Source organism: Lutjanus erythropterus, chromosome 15 (assembly GCF_056507025.1).
Source record: "Lutjanus erythropterus isolate fLutEry1 chromosome 15, fLutEry1.hap2, whole genome shotgun sequence".
Classification (NCBI taxonomy): domain Eukaryota; kingdom Metazoa; phylum Chordata; class Actinopteri; order Lutjaniformes; family Lutjanidae; genus Lutjanus; species Lutjanus erythropterus.
In genome coordinates this window covers 34,098,215-34,115,285 of record NC_139331.1, presented here as the reverse complement: position 1 = coordinate 34,115,285, position 17,071 = coordinate 34,098,215, and the positions used below count along the sequence as shown (strand labels likewise).

The 17,071-nt window shown below is 41.5% G+C and overlaps 1 protein-coding gene across 1 annotated transcript in view; it reads left to right on the top strand.

The window, feature by feature from the left end:
* The window catches only part of galnt14 (UDP-N-acetyl-alpha-D-galactosamine:polypeptide N-acetylgalactosaminyltransferase 14 (GalNAc-T14)), a 229,672-nt gene that overhangs the window by 191,282 nt on the left and 21,319 nt on the right, over positions 1-17,071 (top strand). The window contains exons 9-13 of the mRNA XM_084737770.1: positions 1,954-2,057; positions 7,986-8,112; positions 12,938-13,030; positions 13,987-14,070; positions 16,906-17,050. Coding sequence (XP_084593896.1) covers positions 1,954-2,057; positions 7,986-8,112; positions 12,938-13,030; positions 13,987-14,070; positions 16,906-17,050 — 553 coding nt within the window. The remainder of the gene's footprint in view (positions 1-1,953; positions 2,058-7,985; positions 8,113-12,937; positions 13,031-13,986; positions 14,071-16,905; positions 17,051-17,071) is intronic.

Sequence of the window (17,071 nt, the reverse complement as noted above, 5' to 3'; positions counted from 1 at the left end):
GAGTTTACGAGGTGCACTTGAATGCACCATAAAGTTCCTCTTAGCGTCCACACACTTTTCTGTGTTTTTGAGGTGCACCCAGATACAGCATGAAGTTCCTGTCCCTGTATGAGGACTTGTGCTGGCTTTTCTTGACTTGCTTTGACTCACCCGCTGGAAGATGTGTCTTGTGTGTCTAACTGAAGATGAGCTTAACTCGAGCCGAGTGGCTGTAAAACTGCGAACAAACATTTCATTTCCTATAAATTCTTCACAATAAAAGTCCCATGCTATTTTGTTAGTCAAAAGTTTAACTATGAAGTAGTATGAAACAGTAAAATAAAGCAGACACCTGAAAGTACAAACAGCGACACAGGAGAGAAACTAAAGCTCAGACCACAGAGATACAGTTAGAGGCTACAAAAGTACTGAGAGCTGAACACACAGAGACTTTTAAAGACATCTCTCTCTCTCGCTTCTCTTCTGCACAGACACAAGTTGAGTCTTATAACACATGCTTACTTTGGGATTTGGGGATTGTCAGAGGTTGGTTGCGGTGGACACAACATCACTGCAGTTCGCTTGTAGGCGGGTCGGGTTCACTTTGGCACCACTCCAGAGAAGGTCCATCTTGCCAATGGAAAAGCCTGTGTGTGTCAATTACAACAATTACTCGCTAGTGGGGCAGATAGCCTTTCAACGGAAGATCTACCTGCATTTGATGCTTGGCAGGTGTCAGACCCTGTTGCTTTATAATCTGATTGGCTCCTCCGGTCAGCCTTTATAGAGACTATCGATCAAACTATTTAGATTGAATATTGGCCAATACTGATTGGTGGGCAATCAACTGGAGTACCCTTACTTTCCCGCCTGCACACTGTCTTCAATAAAACCACTGCTCTGGCACACTGTGGGCACGAGGTATGTGTGGCTCAACTTTTGGCACAAAACAATGCAACACATTCCTGGTAGACTACTTTGTAATATCATCAGCATGTGTCCACTGTTTACCAAGCACTCGTTGTGACTTGGGATGAAATCACTGTGGCCTTTACTGAACCCATAGTGCAGAGCTTTTGTCAGCTTTTGTCAGTTCTGGCAAACCGATCATTGCTGGTTGACATAAAGCAGATCACAACCGGTGCAGCAGCGTGGGAACGTCACCACAGACACCTGATTTAAAAACATGGGTGTACTGCGAAATATAGAGATTTACCTGGCAGTGAAAGGCTTTATCAAATCCTGCCTTAAACTCCTTTTGCAAGCTTTTAATATCCAGAATTGTAAAGTCCTTTCTCATTGTATCATAACAGCTATGCAGGATTTTGGTGTCCGAAAGCCTTAAAACTTGTTGAGGTAAAACAGCCTTTGTGGATCAGTCCTCACAGAAACAAAAGCACACATGCACACACACACAAATATGCACCACTCTTGTTTAACTATATTTATTTGTCAAGTTGTTTTATATTAATTTCTTCAATTTCTTCAAAGCCAGTGTTACACAGTTTTGCAAACCCATACATTCCTTTAAACACAAAGACAAATTGAGCTTGAATTTTATGTGCTTCCACCCACATACAGACACACAAACACACACACACACGGACACAGAGTGCTATTTGCAGGCGGTGACGGCAGGATAATTGTTGATGAACAGAGGGTATTTGATGACACGTGCTGGCCCTCAGCAATTCACTCAGCCTCTGACTGTGTGTGTGTGTGGCAGCCAACCAACAAGCTCTTTTCTATTTTTGAAAACACAGAGACCAACAAAAGTGGTGAATGAGTCTTTTCATTTTTCGATTTGATTCGATTCTGGAGAAATTAGAGCACGAATGTGATTTGGAAAAGGACAGTGACATAGTTTACCTTTCAATAAAATGACACCACTGAGATTTTGTTATCCAACGCTCTTGTTGACCCCTCTGTCTCTCTCTTCTTCTCTTGTTTTTCTTCTTTCACTTTCTCTGACAGGACTCCCATCATTGCGGGCGGGCTCTTTGTGATTGACAGGTCCTGGTTCAATCATCTCGGCAAATACGATACTGCCATGGACATCTGGGGCGGGGAGAACTTCGGTGAGTCATGGTAGTTTAGACAGAAAACTGATTAGTTTAGTGGTTGTGATGCTGTAATAGAGGGTAAGCATGTGATGTCACAGTAGGCGGAGTCAGTGCGGTAACACCCACTGAGTGGCCACATTAGCTTTCAGCTTGAATGCCACAAAAACACAAAACCTGACGGACTGACAGACTGCCAAAAGCTGAAGAAAAGAGAAGCAAATCCACATTGCAGGGACTGAAATGCGGATTTATGGTTGTCATTTTGTGTCATGTGTTTGCTGTAATAAATCATGAAATGACCATGATATGTTATCAGAGATTAAAGACACATGCCAAGTTGTAATAATCGCTTCTCTGACAACAACGCTACAGCCGTGTGTTTGAAATTTATGTTTTTGTTTGCCAGTTTCACGCTAATTAGAGTTAAAATCAGAGCCAAATGTTCACTGAATGAGTAAGTGTCTGTTTATGAGTCTTAAAAAAATCATTAATAGTCTTGCAGTAGGAGTAGATGTTTATAATGGTTAAATTGACCAAAATGTTAATTCAGTTTGGCAGGCAGCAAGACAGACAGTCTCTGAACTCCAACTCCAGAGTGGGCTATCAGGGTTAACTTTATATTGACAGACAATTGACAGTTATAAACAGCTGATCAGCTTACAGTGATGTTGCGCGTGTCCTGCGCTCCTGCAGTGTTCCTGCAGCAGTCCTGCAGCCTGTCCGAGGTTCCCTTTCCTTCGGCATCGTCATCACTTTAATTTAGCCAACCAAACCTTGTCTTGAAGTAAGCTTTTGACTAAGGCCAGATATCTCATGCCATGGTGGTAATAAACATGTCCCAGGAGGAGGTTTGACGGGGGGTGGTGGGTTGTTCATGAGTCTGTTTGCTTGTGGCAAGTGAACGAAACAAATCAGGTTACTTCGTCTTAACACTAAAACCTCTACTGCAGCTATGTTCTCTATCGCTACACATTGTTCTTCTCTGTGTTGTCTGCCTGATCTTCTATTGCCTGTAGTCACGAAGACACAGAGTGTCCCTGTAAGCATGATAGAAGCTGTCAGTCTCCTGCCTGAGGCTGAGACAGAGGGATGCTGGCCTGCTGACTGAAGTTATCATGCAGAGAAATAAATTACAAAATAATAGATTTGTGCATATTCCTCACTTTTCCTCTCATGGTTTGACATGTCCCTACCATCCCTCCCCAATTCTACATTGTTGCTTTTGACCAAGCGTCCAGGCTTTTGTATGCCTTCTTTGCCTTTCTTTTTACTCATGGATTTGTAGTTCCCCCTACGAAAGATGGCCATGTTGCAGGATGTTGAGGGGGGCGTGTCCTGGTGGGAAAGTGCATATTCTCTGATGAAATCAAGTTTCATGTTTCAGTGTTTATGTTATTTTTGAGGTGAGATGAAAAAAATAAGGAGAGGTCTAGATCCATTGAGTTTTGTGCATAAAATAAAGTCTCACTTTGCAGATAAAGAACATTTTCATAGCTGTCTTCTGAGACAGAATCCAAAGGTTTGAACATATTGAGAGCTGTAATTGATCCTTTTTTTGGCTTCTGTGACTCTCGATAGTCTGACAGTATGTTTTCATCATCATCATCCTGCCAGAGAGAGCTGGCACAAGTGAAAATAAATGCGGTGATTTAAATTGCTGGTGTGATACTGGTGATGCTGCACCGAGACATTTTTAGAGAAAAAAAAAATCTCACCACATGTCAACACGCAAGCAAAAAAAGAAATGTTTTTAATGATTTAACGTGGGTAATATCTGATCTGATCTCATCTGAGAGGACATCAGAAGCCACTCATACTGGCAGATAGATTCACAGACTCTCTTTTTGTTTAATCCAGTGACCTCAGTGCTTAACAAATTAGAGAATGTCATTACATTAATTTAAAAATCCTGCAAAAATACAGTATCAACATAAAGCATGAGCTCAGTAATTTGACCACAAAGGGAAATTGATTCCAACCATAGTGTTTGGTGCTTTACATCTTTACATCTTACTGTAATCATATTTCGAGGTTGGTTTTTCTGATTGCCATCACGAGAAAGTGCACAAATGGCTCATAAACATCTGAGTGGATGACAAAGAGGAAGGAGTGATTAAGCCGCTGAGTTAACTGATGTGAACACAAAGGTGCTTTAACATCAGCTGAATGAAGGTGAACTTTTCATTCAGCAGAAAAACGTCTTTACAGTTTGACATTCATCCAGCTGCAACATCTGGCTCTCCTGCTGCTACCTGCCTCCAGTCATCTCAACTCTGTGTGTGTGTGTGTGTGTGCATGTGTGTGTATGAGCTCAGTAATACAGTGTTGGAGTCTGGTTTTCTGATTGCTGTGCAGCTGCTTTTCTCAGATCAGTGAGAGCCTGTTTTTCCCTCTCTACACACACATGCACACACACACACACACACTCTCTCATTTGCTCTCTGACATGTTTCTGTCAGTCTCACAGGCTCTGTGTCAGTATCTCAGCATCTCGCTGACTTTTCTTGTTCTCCTTTGTACTCTCTGGTGTTTCATCTTTACTTCCATCTCTCCTCTTCCTCATCAAACCCGGTCCATGCTCTCGTTTTCTCTCCCCCTTCCTCTCTCTTATTCTCCCTTGCACTCAGGGTAAAACTTTGTAAAGTTCTCAGAATCTTTGGGGAAACTATCTGTTATTTTTTCTCTTTCTCTCCTCGGAGCACACAGACAGGCGGCAACCTTGTCAACTGAATTACGCTAACAACACACGCACAGACATGCACAATGATTTGAACTGAAGAGAAGCTAGTGGTGTCTTTTATGTGTTCTGCTGTGCTCACATCAGAGAACGAGCACAGCGGTATAAGCAGGTCAAAAGAACACACGCGTCAACTGCAGCACACACGTGCACATATAGTAGTAACACAACTCACACACACACACACACACTCTCACACACAAGAATCAGTCAAATAAATCAGAGTCCATCAGCGGATCATCAAATATTCAGAGAGGTTTGGCCCACATATCCGTGATGTGCAGGATCCAAAACTAATGAGGAGAAACAGAGAGCGAAAAAGCAAAGCTTCAAACAAACAACAACCCTGGTTACACATAGAGACAGCAGGTAAAGTTACAGGAGAAATCTGTAATATATTTACTGTAATGAATCATAAAATGAGTATGATATATCAAGCAAACATGTTAAGTTGAAATACTCCCTTCTCGGATAATAACGCTACAGCCACAGTGTCCTTTGATATTTGTTTTTGTATGCCTGTTTCATGTTAACTGGAGTTTAAATTAATGCTGAATGTTTGTCAAATAAGTAGGCATCTGTATGTAAGTCTCCAACTCCAACACCAGAGTGTGTATTTTCAGAGCAGTGGGCTTTTCTTTTCAGGATAACAGGCTTAACTTTACATTGACAGACACTTGACAGTTACAAATGTACAGTGCAGGATTCGTTGTCACTTGTTATTGTCAGTGTATGATGTTGTTCCTGCAACCTGCCTGAGCTTCCCTGCGTCTGGGGAGGAAGGAGGAAACAACCTGCTTTGTGGTTGAAACCCCTCTTTAATACTCAATCTGCGATTGAAGCTGGTTGTTTCCCCCTGCCCCCTCATCCCTGGACTCAGTGAAGCTCAGGCAGGCTGCAAGAACACTGCAGGAGTGCAAGATGAGTGCAACTTTGTAAATAAGCAATAACAACAATAATAAAGTCTGCGCTGTAAGTGTTTTGTCAGTTGTCTGTCAATGTAGAGTCAATGTAAAGTTAGGCCTGCTATGCTGAAAACAAAAGCTCACTGCTCTGAAAATACACACTCTGATACACTACACTACTTTAATTTGTCTAGACAGAATGTCAGAAGTGCATCGCTATAAAATATAAGGCAACAGAGAAAAATAAAATCTTAGGAGTCATACAAAAACACAGGTACTGTTACACAACAATGGTTACATCTATTCTTGATATGGTGTCAGGGTTGGGTATTGTTGGACTGAGAAAGGAAACAAAAACATGCCTCCAGAAAAATAAAACACTGTCTATATTCAGCAGAATGATGCTGCCATTTGTCACAAATGACAAGATAGTTCTCTGTGAAAAGGGAACATCAGCTGATAATGACTACATTTGGACAAGACAAGAACATTCCTATACCAAACCGCAGGAAATGTTGGGCTATTTTGGGCAACCTTTCTCCCTGCAGGAAATTATTTTGGCACGGTGATCACATTTTGCTGTTAGAATGCTGCCTTTTGTGAAGCTAAAGCCCCATTTGGATGGGATTAACGTTACAGAGGGAGGTGGGGAAGGAAATATGCTCTGTGCTCCCCTATAATTTAGCCTGTCGCTCTGGACGATGGCATTTTAACCAGCCTTAAAAGACGTTATGCAGGACAAAGCCAAATGTAAAAGCCAAAAGCCTCCAGAGAGTTGAAGGTGAGGCAAAGATGCTGCGTGAGGTGAATCTGAGTCAAAACTGATACTATGAATTTACTGTTTTTCAACCTGGACCCTAATTTCCCATGTTTTTGTGTCTTAAGACAGATGGGGGCAACAATTTTTGAAACTGGTCCAGTATTGAGGAAGAGCGCTGCAGCTGTCAGCGGTAAAACCGGCTGCACTGTAATCCTTATGGGCAACTGCCAGCCATCAAAGTACATTCACTAAACGTGCTTGCTTTGCCACTGACCGGCTCAGCATGTTGTCTTACAACACTATGGCAAGGATCCCTACGAAGATAGACCTTTTTTTTCTAAATAGAAAGATTCCTTTTATTTCTCTTGTCCAAGCCACCAGACTCCATTTACAGAAACGGCAATCCACTGCTCTTCCAACAATCACCATCTCTACTCTGGTGGAAATAAACCCTCAATTCACTGAGTTACAAGTGAAAATATTCTGAGTCTACACGCAGTTTCTCACCACTGCCTCTCTGATATCAAACTTAATTTTGACCAAACTAGAGCTGGTGATTGTTGGAACAGTGTAAAGATGAACCAAGATGGTTCGAGTGAGTTTTATTTATTTATTTATTTATTTTTGTGCTATAATTACTGTTTCTGTAAATGGAATCTGGCAGCTTGCTAGCTAATTTAGCATATTTCTAATGGCCAGTATGCCAAACTGTAACCAAATATAGACCAAAAAAACACTGGCCTCAAAAGATTTTACTGATACCTACCTGTAGATGACATTAACAGCACATTTAACAAGTTTTTAGTGCTGTGCTTTGATGGCCTCGTTTTTTTGTTGTCATATTGGATGCCAAAATGTGCCCACTCGATATGCTGGTGTCAGTGGAAGTAACAAAAAATCAAATCAAATTTCACTCTGAAGTGATCAAAAAAATATCTAAAGTAGAAAGGCAAGCAGCTCATGGGGGAAAAGAAACTCAAGGATCCATTTTGAAATACACGGCGGTTCCTCTTGATGGGACTTAAATTACAGGCGGACCAGCCGGTTCACAGAAAAACATCAGGTAATTGCGGCTGTAATTATTACTGGGGTGGGGATGAAAGATTAGCCACATGCACGCCCTAGACAGGATAAAAACTACTCACCAGCACAGGTTAAAAACGCCCCACTTCTCTTACGGAATGAGGCCTAAGACACACTTTAAATCGTTTGTTCTGGTCCTCCGTATTATAAAAATGACAACGCATGGCGAAGTGATGAAGGAGTTGAGAGCTGGAACTGCAGATTTCTTGATAAATCCCTTGAGAAAATACGCACCCAAAGGTCCAGCTCCCAGCAAACCTTGGTAGAGAAAATGAATGGATAGATGCATGTCAAGGATATGTTAGGATATGCAGAAATATCCAAAACTTACTCTTTTTTTGAGCTAAGCAGCCAACAAATTGAGCCAAAATACTGGATGCAGATGCTGTAAAATATGATTGGTTTCAGGTGTGAATTTGCATGAAATTTAGAGGGTTATTTGTGTTTGTTGTGTGCAGAGATCTCGTTCCGGGTGTGGCAGTGTGGCGGCAGTCTGGAGATCCTCCCCTGCAGCAGAGTGGGTCATGTCTTCAGGAAGAAACACCCATACGTCTTCCCTGAGGGTAACGCCAACACATACATCAAGTAAGTCCCTGAGAGAGTTTTGACTGATATTAATGTCAGAATTTCCACTTTTTTATGTACAAAGATTGAATCTGAAATCTGTTTGAGGTTCCAGAGGGCGCTGGATCTCTGTCAATCTAAGACACACAGAAAAGGTGGAAACTCCAGAACTTACAGTATTAAAACTGCTGGAGTTCTGACCTCTTCTGACTAGTTCTTCTTGTTTGTTGGTTCAATTAGCTTCTTTTTAAGATAACCGATAGTTTTACAAAAATGTGAGACTGTCTGCCTGTTCCAAAAATCATGTGTCGTGCACTTACACACTAACCTACCTTCCCAACTAATAGTCCCACTAACTTTCCTGCTGACTGATTCACTGACTGACATAATACACAGGAAACAGGCAGCGTGCAGCGTTTGCACTCTGAGACGTGTGTCGCAGCCACCGAACGCTGTTCACATCATTGTTAAAGTGGATTTACAGCTGCCTGGGAGCCTTTGAGCTGCGAGTACAATATTATCCTATTAGCATAAGCTGTATTCTGTTCTCTGCCCCTTTCAAACAGTTCAGACAGAAAGATGTTTACAAGCAGTCCAATAATCCATTAACAGGACTAATGTGCTCAGACTGCATGTGAATTGATCTCGTATAAATAGATTAATCAAGGCTATAATAAGGAGGCTGGTTCAGATTACAAAAGTGAGTGCACTTTCAACATTACTGCGTGGTGCATACACCCCCATGTTGTATTGTGAAGAATAAAAACAGTTCACAAAAGAAAAAAAACTAGAGTGCACTTAGTATGGCGCAAATCTAACAGATGGTTTAGGTGAAAGAAGGTGAAGCACCTACTGCAATGCCATCATAACTGCCAGATGCAAACTGCAGAGATGTGCAACATTTTGAACGGTTGTTTGTACAGTATAGTCTAAGTTGTCTTATATAGATGTATACAAAGTCTTTAATAAAATGTTTTTGTGTATTATAGTCTTAGTTTTCTTTAAGATACATTAAATAGTCTAATGGTTTTGCAATCGATCATCCTTGGGTTTGTGTAACTGAATAGATTCAATAAGAAAACAGTGAAGTACAAACTTCTCAAACATTGTCATTTATTTTGATCATTTTGGTATCTATCTGTTATTTATTTAGAACATTACAAGCAACCAGACAGCATTTCAAAATCTACATTTTTGGAAAAACTCACAAATTCTTAATAATTTACACTTGAGCCTACAAGGTTAGAGCCTGCATGTCCCAGTGGAAGTGGTGGCTCTTCAGAAGGTTGGTGTGACCAGCATCATGTTGAAATTTTCATACTTATAGCAAACCAAATTTCATGAAAATTGGTTCCAGTGTTATGTTACAGCCTTACCTGCTGAGAAAAGTATTTCGTTCAAGTATTTTTGTGTTACAAAAAATGAAAACCACTTTGGTTATATTGTCCTGATGATCTAATAGCAAACTGGGCAGATGCATAACACAGCTGAAAAAAACTGAAGCTGGAACCTGTTAGCTACTCAAAACACATGCCTACATATAAACTATAAAAGTGTGCAGGCTTTTTAAATCATGTAGACTTATCAAACTAATGTCCTCAGCAGAAGTTTTTCAAAATGTCTTGGATAGTCAGTTCCTCTGGTGAGACTTCTAAGGCTAAAAAGCCTCTCCACAGGGTACTAGTCTGGACTTAAGAAAGATTTGATCATTCGTTCAATACATCCAGCGCCTGCTGAGACCTCTGTCCTCTGTCTCAGATGAAAAAAATCAACCTCAAAGTCTTGAGCAGTGACCAGCAGCTGTAGTTCTTGCAGTGGTGAAAATGCGGTAAAAATGTAACGGTATCAGACTTCCTATCTGAAATCCTAAGAGTACTTGAATAGTAAAACTAATGCATTATAACAAATAAAGTTTTTGTAGTACTGTAACCCCAACACTAAAAACAGCAGCAGCACAGATGCAAGGCAGCAACATGAAGCACTGGCAGCAGTGGTCTAACTTTAGTGTATCATAACATATTGGGTATGGAATGAATCTAGTTTAAGATTAAGCAAGACTTTCCTGTGGGTTTTAGTTTCTGGGCCACAACAAAGGCCAAACTGTGGCCTAGAAGAGATTAGATAAACCTTGTTTTTAGCCTAGCAGTTGCTGATGACCTATACTGGCCAGTTAGGAGGAGTGAGGACTCAGCATTTAGTGTGAAAGGGTGATAAAATTATAAAATAGTGATAAAATAGTATGCAAGATTAGCTGCAGATAATAGCTCCAATCCTGTTGGTCACTCGCACACTTACAAAAAAAATGCACAAGTTATTTAATATTAAAAGTTTGAAAAGTTAGTGAATGTCCACAGAAAAACCAATATCACGTCCAGGCATGTAATGAAAGGCATTCTGGGAAACATTGTGAATGACAAACTGAAGGAGAAGACATGGAGAGTGAGTTCACTGAAAACTAAATTGCAGCACTTCATCACAAAATAACTCCTGGGATCCATAGACGTGATTTATTTGAAGGATTACTCCTTCAGTAACTCATAAACCGCAGCATGTGAGCAAGGCATTAACACCGCCAGGGTTGGAAGTTGGGTTCCCTTTGTGGCTTGATGGGCGGAGCAAGACGCTAACGCCGCCAGGTTGGAGGGGCTCCGGCTCCCAAAAGAAGCGCCCCCGCTGCCGAACGGCACTTCAGAGCAAAGCCTCCGCCAAACGGCCCATATAAACTTATTGTTTTGTGTCAACCAGCTAATCCACACCAACACTGAGACTTTTTCTTTTTTCTCTCCAGTCGGTCTGTTTAGTCGCTCATTTCGCTCCCCGTTAGTTGTTACCCAGGCAACATCTGTTCATTGCAGAAGATGATGACTTTTATTCGTATCACGATGGCCTGATGTTTGTGATCAACGCCGATCTCCCAAACAAAGCGGCTGTTGTCTGCCTGTGTGTTGCTCTGCCGGTTAATTAGCTGGAGGCTCGGCGCTGGCAGTCTGGGTTATGAATATGCTAAACAAAAAGAGCTGCTTAATAATTCGATTACAAAGATTATGCTGTTTCCTCCCTCACCGAGGCCTGCTGCTGTGACCTTGTGTGTGTGTGTGTGTGTGTGTGCGATTTTTTAATTGTACGCCTGTGTGTGACACGTATTTATGTTTATACGCCCACAAACATCTCATATCCTCTCTCTCTTCCCCTTTCATTAAACCACCACAGCCACTGTGTGTAATGCCTGTAATGGAGGGTTTCTGTCATTTCAATGAGATAGTTCACAGCTCAGAGAAACTCAGCTAATAGCTAATTACTTCAGAGAGAGAAAAAGAGAATGAGAGAGAAAGAGTAAATTGGGACCAGAGATAGAGAAAATCCGCCCCGCTGTTGGTGTAGTGTGGGTGAGTAACGCGCACTGAGTTGGACAGAACTGAACAGAATGAGAGTAGGCAGGATTTACACCTGGTAGAAACATGACTGCGTATCTGGATATCCTATCTGGGGAACTAAAAAAGCGTGTTGCCGTCATGCAAAGTGCAAATTATTGCAGAATGCATCACGCCCGGAGTCTGGCTCGGGAGGAGGTCTGGCTCACATTGCGGCCCCGTTTACACCTGGTCGGGCATTACAGCCAAGTCTCACCAAATGGCGTTGGAATAACACACTTATGTCTTAAGTGTTTGTGTTATCAGAACAGTAGTGTCGTGATACTGCTGCAGACTAGGTAAGTCTAGGGGTTTTATTTAGAAGTTTGAAAGTGTAAATCCGTGTTATTTTAACGCAGATTGAAGGGTCATTATTACCATGCAATCTGGATGAAAACTCAAGTTAATAGTTGGTGTAAATGCACACAGAACACAACTGTGATCGAAAGCGATCAGATCAGCCAGAGCACATCTGGAGGTGGGCTGCTGTCTCTGCAACAGAGCTGTGTGTTTAAAACCAGCAGGCGAACGGTGGGAGCCCACTGATCTCTGGTCTTACTTGTTTTCTTCCTTCCTTCCTCCTTCACTGTGGTTAAAATATCAGCCGGGTCCACGCTGTTGACGGAGCAGAGGACAGATCTTATTCACATCACATCCTCTCACTTACGTTCAGGGACTGGGTGGCATTTATCATTTATTTCTCATTTAAAGATTTAAGTATCATCCCCAAACATCGGGGGCAGAGAAGTTGGGATCATGCATTTGTGATGAAGCTGTCCTTTTTCGCAGTCATACTGCATGGAGACCTTGTGTATGATTAATAAATTGTCTCAAACTACGTTTTGTCAAACACACTGACACTTGTTTTATAAAATTCCCTGAATCACTGATGCCTCAGATAGTGTTGAATAAAACCAACATGGCACAGCTTCGCTTTTGATTTGGCAACGCAAAATCTTAAACTATTTAGTATTAAAGAAACATGCGAAGAGTTAAACATGTTTTAATCCATTAAGCACAAGTACGGCTTTTGATTTTAGTTGTTTTTCGTTTTAATACGCACATAAAATAAACTTGCACAGGCTTGAAACGTATGGAAATAAGAATTCCTTTCAAGTAAACTCGTATTGTTGCATTCATTTTAGCTGAAGGTTACATTATTGTTATGTTGCAGAGGCTGTTTTTTGAAATGGTTGTCATTCAAAGGAACTTAATAGCATATAGTCATATTATCCACTTCAGGAAAATTGTGTTGGATGCAAGTGTTTTTTCACGTGTCCTTGAATATGTCACAGAGAATTGCTTTCAGCTGTAGCTTGACATAAAGCAAATACAGCAGGACAATAGATCACATGGTACTGTGGTCTTAACTCTGTGTGTGTGTGTGTGTGTGTGTGTGTGTGTGTGTGTGTGTGTGTGTGTGTGTGTGGTTACAGAAACACCCGTCGCACAGCTGAGGTGTGGATGGACGACTTCCGTCTCTTCTACTACTCTGCTCGCCCTGCAGCACGGGGGAAATCCTACGGAGAGTAAGAGCACACACACACACATGCACACACATTGTGTGGGCCTGGTTCCAGGGCCGCATCTAAAATCTTTTCAGCTATTCAAACAGGAATGGTGTTTGTTGATGGCTGTTTCTCCGGCTGGAAAGATGACTGAGCCAATACGAGCTTTGTAGGCAGGATTAAGGATGGCAGTGTCGTCTTCTTGCGCCGCAGCCAGAAAAAACAGTGACAGAAACGCTGCACATTCCCCGTTTGTCTCCAGCTTGTTGAATGTCATGCCTTTCACTGCTTATCTCACCTGTAAACTATCAAATATTGACAAATGCAAAAAGAAAAGTGACAGCGTAAAAGTGTTAACCATAAAAGCATAATGCTGGAAATTTACCTTAACCATAAAGAGTAAAAAAATTTACAGATCAGCTTCTCAGCTTGCTGCGGTGATGTAAAGGGGAGTAAAACATCACTTTCCAGCCTGGTTTGCAGCTTTTTAAGTATAAAGTCTCAAGCCTAAAATAAACACTTTGCCTTCAACCAGTGTTTTGTCCCCAAACGGGAGTCCACACAATGTGATTAATAAAAGACTCTCGCTAACACAGCAGGAACAGACATTAAAGCTCGCAGCTTTGCCTAAATGTCAGTGTTTATCTGTGAGACACTGGTAAACAATGACATTTAAACACGGCCTTTTGGATTTACCTGTTTTTTCACATCACACACTCTCATGTTTCAGTAGTTTGTCATTATCTGTGTCAGTTTCATTGTCTCTCTTGATATTTTCTGAACACTTCTCCTGCTCTGAGTATTAGAGAAGACGGCTCTGACTGTCTGATTGACTGATCATCTGTCTGCTTTTCTCTTTATCTGATTGTCTCTTTTTGTCTGTGTGTGTGTGTGTGTGTGTGTGTTTGTGTGTGTGTGTGTGTGTGTGTGTGTGTGTGTGTGTGTGTGTGTGTGTGTGTGTGTGTGTGTGTCACCAGTATTCAAGGCAGAGTGGAACTCCGCAAGAAGCTCAAGTGCAAAACCTTTAAGTGGTACTTGGACAATGTCTACCCAGAGCTCAAGTAAGTGTGTGTATGTGTGTGTGTTTCTTTGAACTTTTCTGTCCAGGGGAAAGAAAACTTATGCTGAGCACGCAACTGAGAGAGAGGAAAAAAATTCACGACTGGCTTTATTACTGTCTGGGGCATTTTAAAAATAAGATTGTTTCTTTTCTGTGTGTCTGTTTTGTTTGCTTTTAACTTTTAAAGGGGAATGCCACTGATTTTACACAAAAAGGTCGGTTTATTCATCATATGGGAGTACTACTGAGTCTCTGAAAACAGCTTTATATGTAATGTCTGATGAAATAACCCTGTTAAGTGGAAGTGGAACCATGCTGGAGTTTAGTTACAGGCTACAGCAGCAGCAGTAAACATGACTGTCATCTCCAAATAAATGTGAGCCCAGACCGAATACTCAGCCTAATGCTACCCGCAATGTCTGGCCACTGGGCTGGGTCCAAGTGTGAACTCCCCCTGACTACTCTGAAGCCTCGAGTTTTGCATTGTGGGGGTCACCATCTCGGTTTCTTGCAACCAAAATATGTTCAGGGTCGACGAAAGAGCGTGCAGCTGTTGGGTGATGTGCTGCGACTTGGGCGGTGCTTGGTTTTTTTTTTGGCTCGTCCATTCAGCAGGCCACAAAGTTTCTCATATTACAACCAAACAGGACATTTATTACTAATATAGTGGTGAATATTCAAAAAGTAGTGGTGAATATTCAAAAAGTACTGGTACACACATTTCACCAAGTTTTATATTGCACAGGATTTGAAATGACATCTTGTCCTTGGCAGTGTCGGTGTTTTCACTGATGCGAAACAAACCTACTGCGCCTGCATTTTGGAGACTGTTGCTAACTTATCACAATAATTAAAATTTGAAACTTTAATACTGTTCATCTTGAATTTTATTTTATTTAACCAAATTATTGTTTCATCCCTACAGAGAAGAAATAGGCAATTTATTGACAGAGTCATCAAAAATTGTAGTAACAGAAATTAAATGTACATATAATAATCTTGCAACAACTAACTGCTGAGAAAAATCTTCAGTCAGGAGCAGACTTAAAATTGTGACTCTTGGACAAAATGTTTGGATCACACAAGACAGCAAAAATCCTAAACAGCCCCCACTAGAATCTAATTCTATTCAAAGCATGATGCTATTAATGTTAATATGATCCATATGTGATCAGTAATGCCTGCTATTACAGTTGATGAGTCTGGTGTGTTGTGCTGGATGGACTCACTGAGCCACACCTTGAAGCACACCCTGCTTTATTATCTCTTTTACTCTAAATGAGACCATAGCTTATTAATGAATGTCATGCTATATAAGTGAAGACTTGAAACTAACAACTGAGACCATAAACTCATTAAGAAACTGTTTACTGAGGTAATAAATCGAGTGAGAAGTAGAGGTAAGAGTGCATACAATTGGACTTCTTCTTGAAGCCAGTGGAGGGCGTCTCCACTGGCTTTTCAGACATGCAAAGTATTTAATATGCAAGCAATGGTTGGGTTATTGATCCAAATGGAGGGTGGGGGGGGGGGGGGTATCAGACATGTCTTTAAAGTAAGAGGAATGGCTACAAACTTGTCAAAACTGTCATCCAAACACACATTAATTTACACTTACACCTATTGAAGCTTGAGTTATCTATCCCCAAAAAAGAGGCGCAGTCATTATGTGCTGGTCTGATGAACGGTCGTAAGCTTAAAGTGCAGGAGTTTGCATGCTTAGCAGGCTGACAGTAGCATTTTACAAGTTGTGAATTATACAGCTTTGCAGCAAAGACTGCACACCTATTGTGTCATCTGTTTAAAACTGTTGAAATTCATGTCCACAGTCAGTTTACACACACACACACACACACACACACACACACACAGCCCATCTTTATGTCTTTTTGAGCACCTCATTCAGTGTCTTTGTGTTAAATGTCTCCCTCCTTCCTGATTGGCTGATCTCCCAGGGGCCCTAGTTCCTCAGACTGACTGCCCTATCTGCACACACCCCCACCCCCACACACACACACACACACACACACACACACACACACACACACACACACGTAAAATCACAAAGACGCTTTATAGCATTATAAGTGCCTCTTTCATATATATATACAGTACACACACATACTACTTAGACGCACACAAATACCTTTAAGAGACATAAGCACTCTTATTTAAACACTTCTGCTCACTTTCACACACACTCCAACACACAGTCTCTCTCACACACACACACTTAAATACCCATTTATCCACTGGAGGCTGGTGTTAATCCCCCAGAATGGAATTAACAGGCGTGCTCTCAAGGGAAGACAGACCTGACCCTTAAAACGCAGAATAACCTTTAACGGGTTATTAAAACAGAGGGAGAGATAGCAGATTGAATTAATGCCACAGGGCTTAAGCCCGAGTTTATAGCGCGGCCGAGAATGTAACGAGAAAGACCGAGAAAGTTTATCAAAGAGGAAGATTGGAAAAAAAAACTTTCTGAAGTAATGAGTTTAGAGAATCGTGGCCTTCAGCGGATTTGTTAAAGGTGCAACGCGTCACTTTTAAAAAAACACTGATAAATCACTGTCAAAGGAAGTGTGATATCTTGATGTAGTTAATGAGACCACGGTGGAGATGATTGGGGTCTTTGGTCTCATCTCACCGAGGCTGTTGGTGTATCTTAAAATTAAGGATGATATATTCTCTAAACCCCGGTCTGAAGACTAAAGGGTCATTTCGCTTAAATGAATAAATGCTTTCTAGTTTTGCAGTCCTGGTGTTATTTGGGTTTGTAATATCTGTCACTTCAATCGCCCGTATGAGTTCTACGTTATGTTTCCTCCGTCAGGGTTCCAGACGACTCTGACTCTCAGTCCGGGGTGATCAGACAGCGGCAGAACTGTCTGGAGTCTCGCAGGGTGGAGGGACAGGAGCTGCCCGTCCTCACACTGGCCCCCTGCATAGGAACGGAAGGCGTCCCCGCCATCAACCAGGTGGGTCAACATGGAGTTACG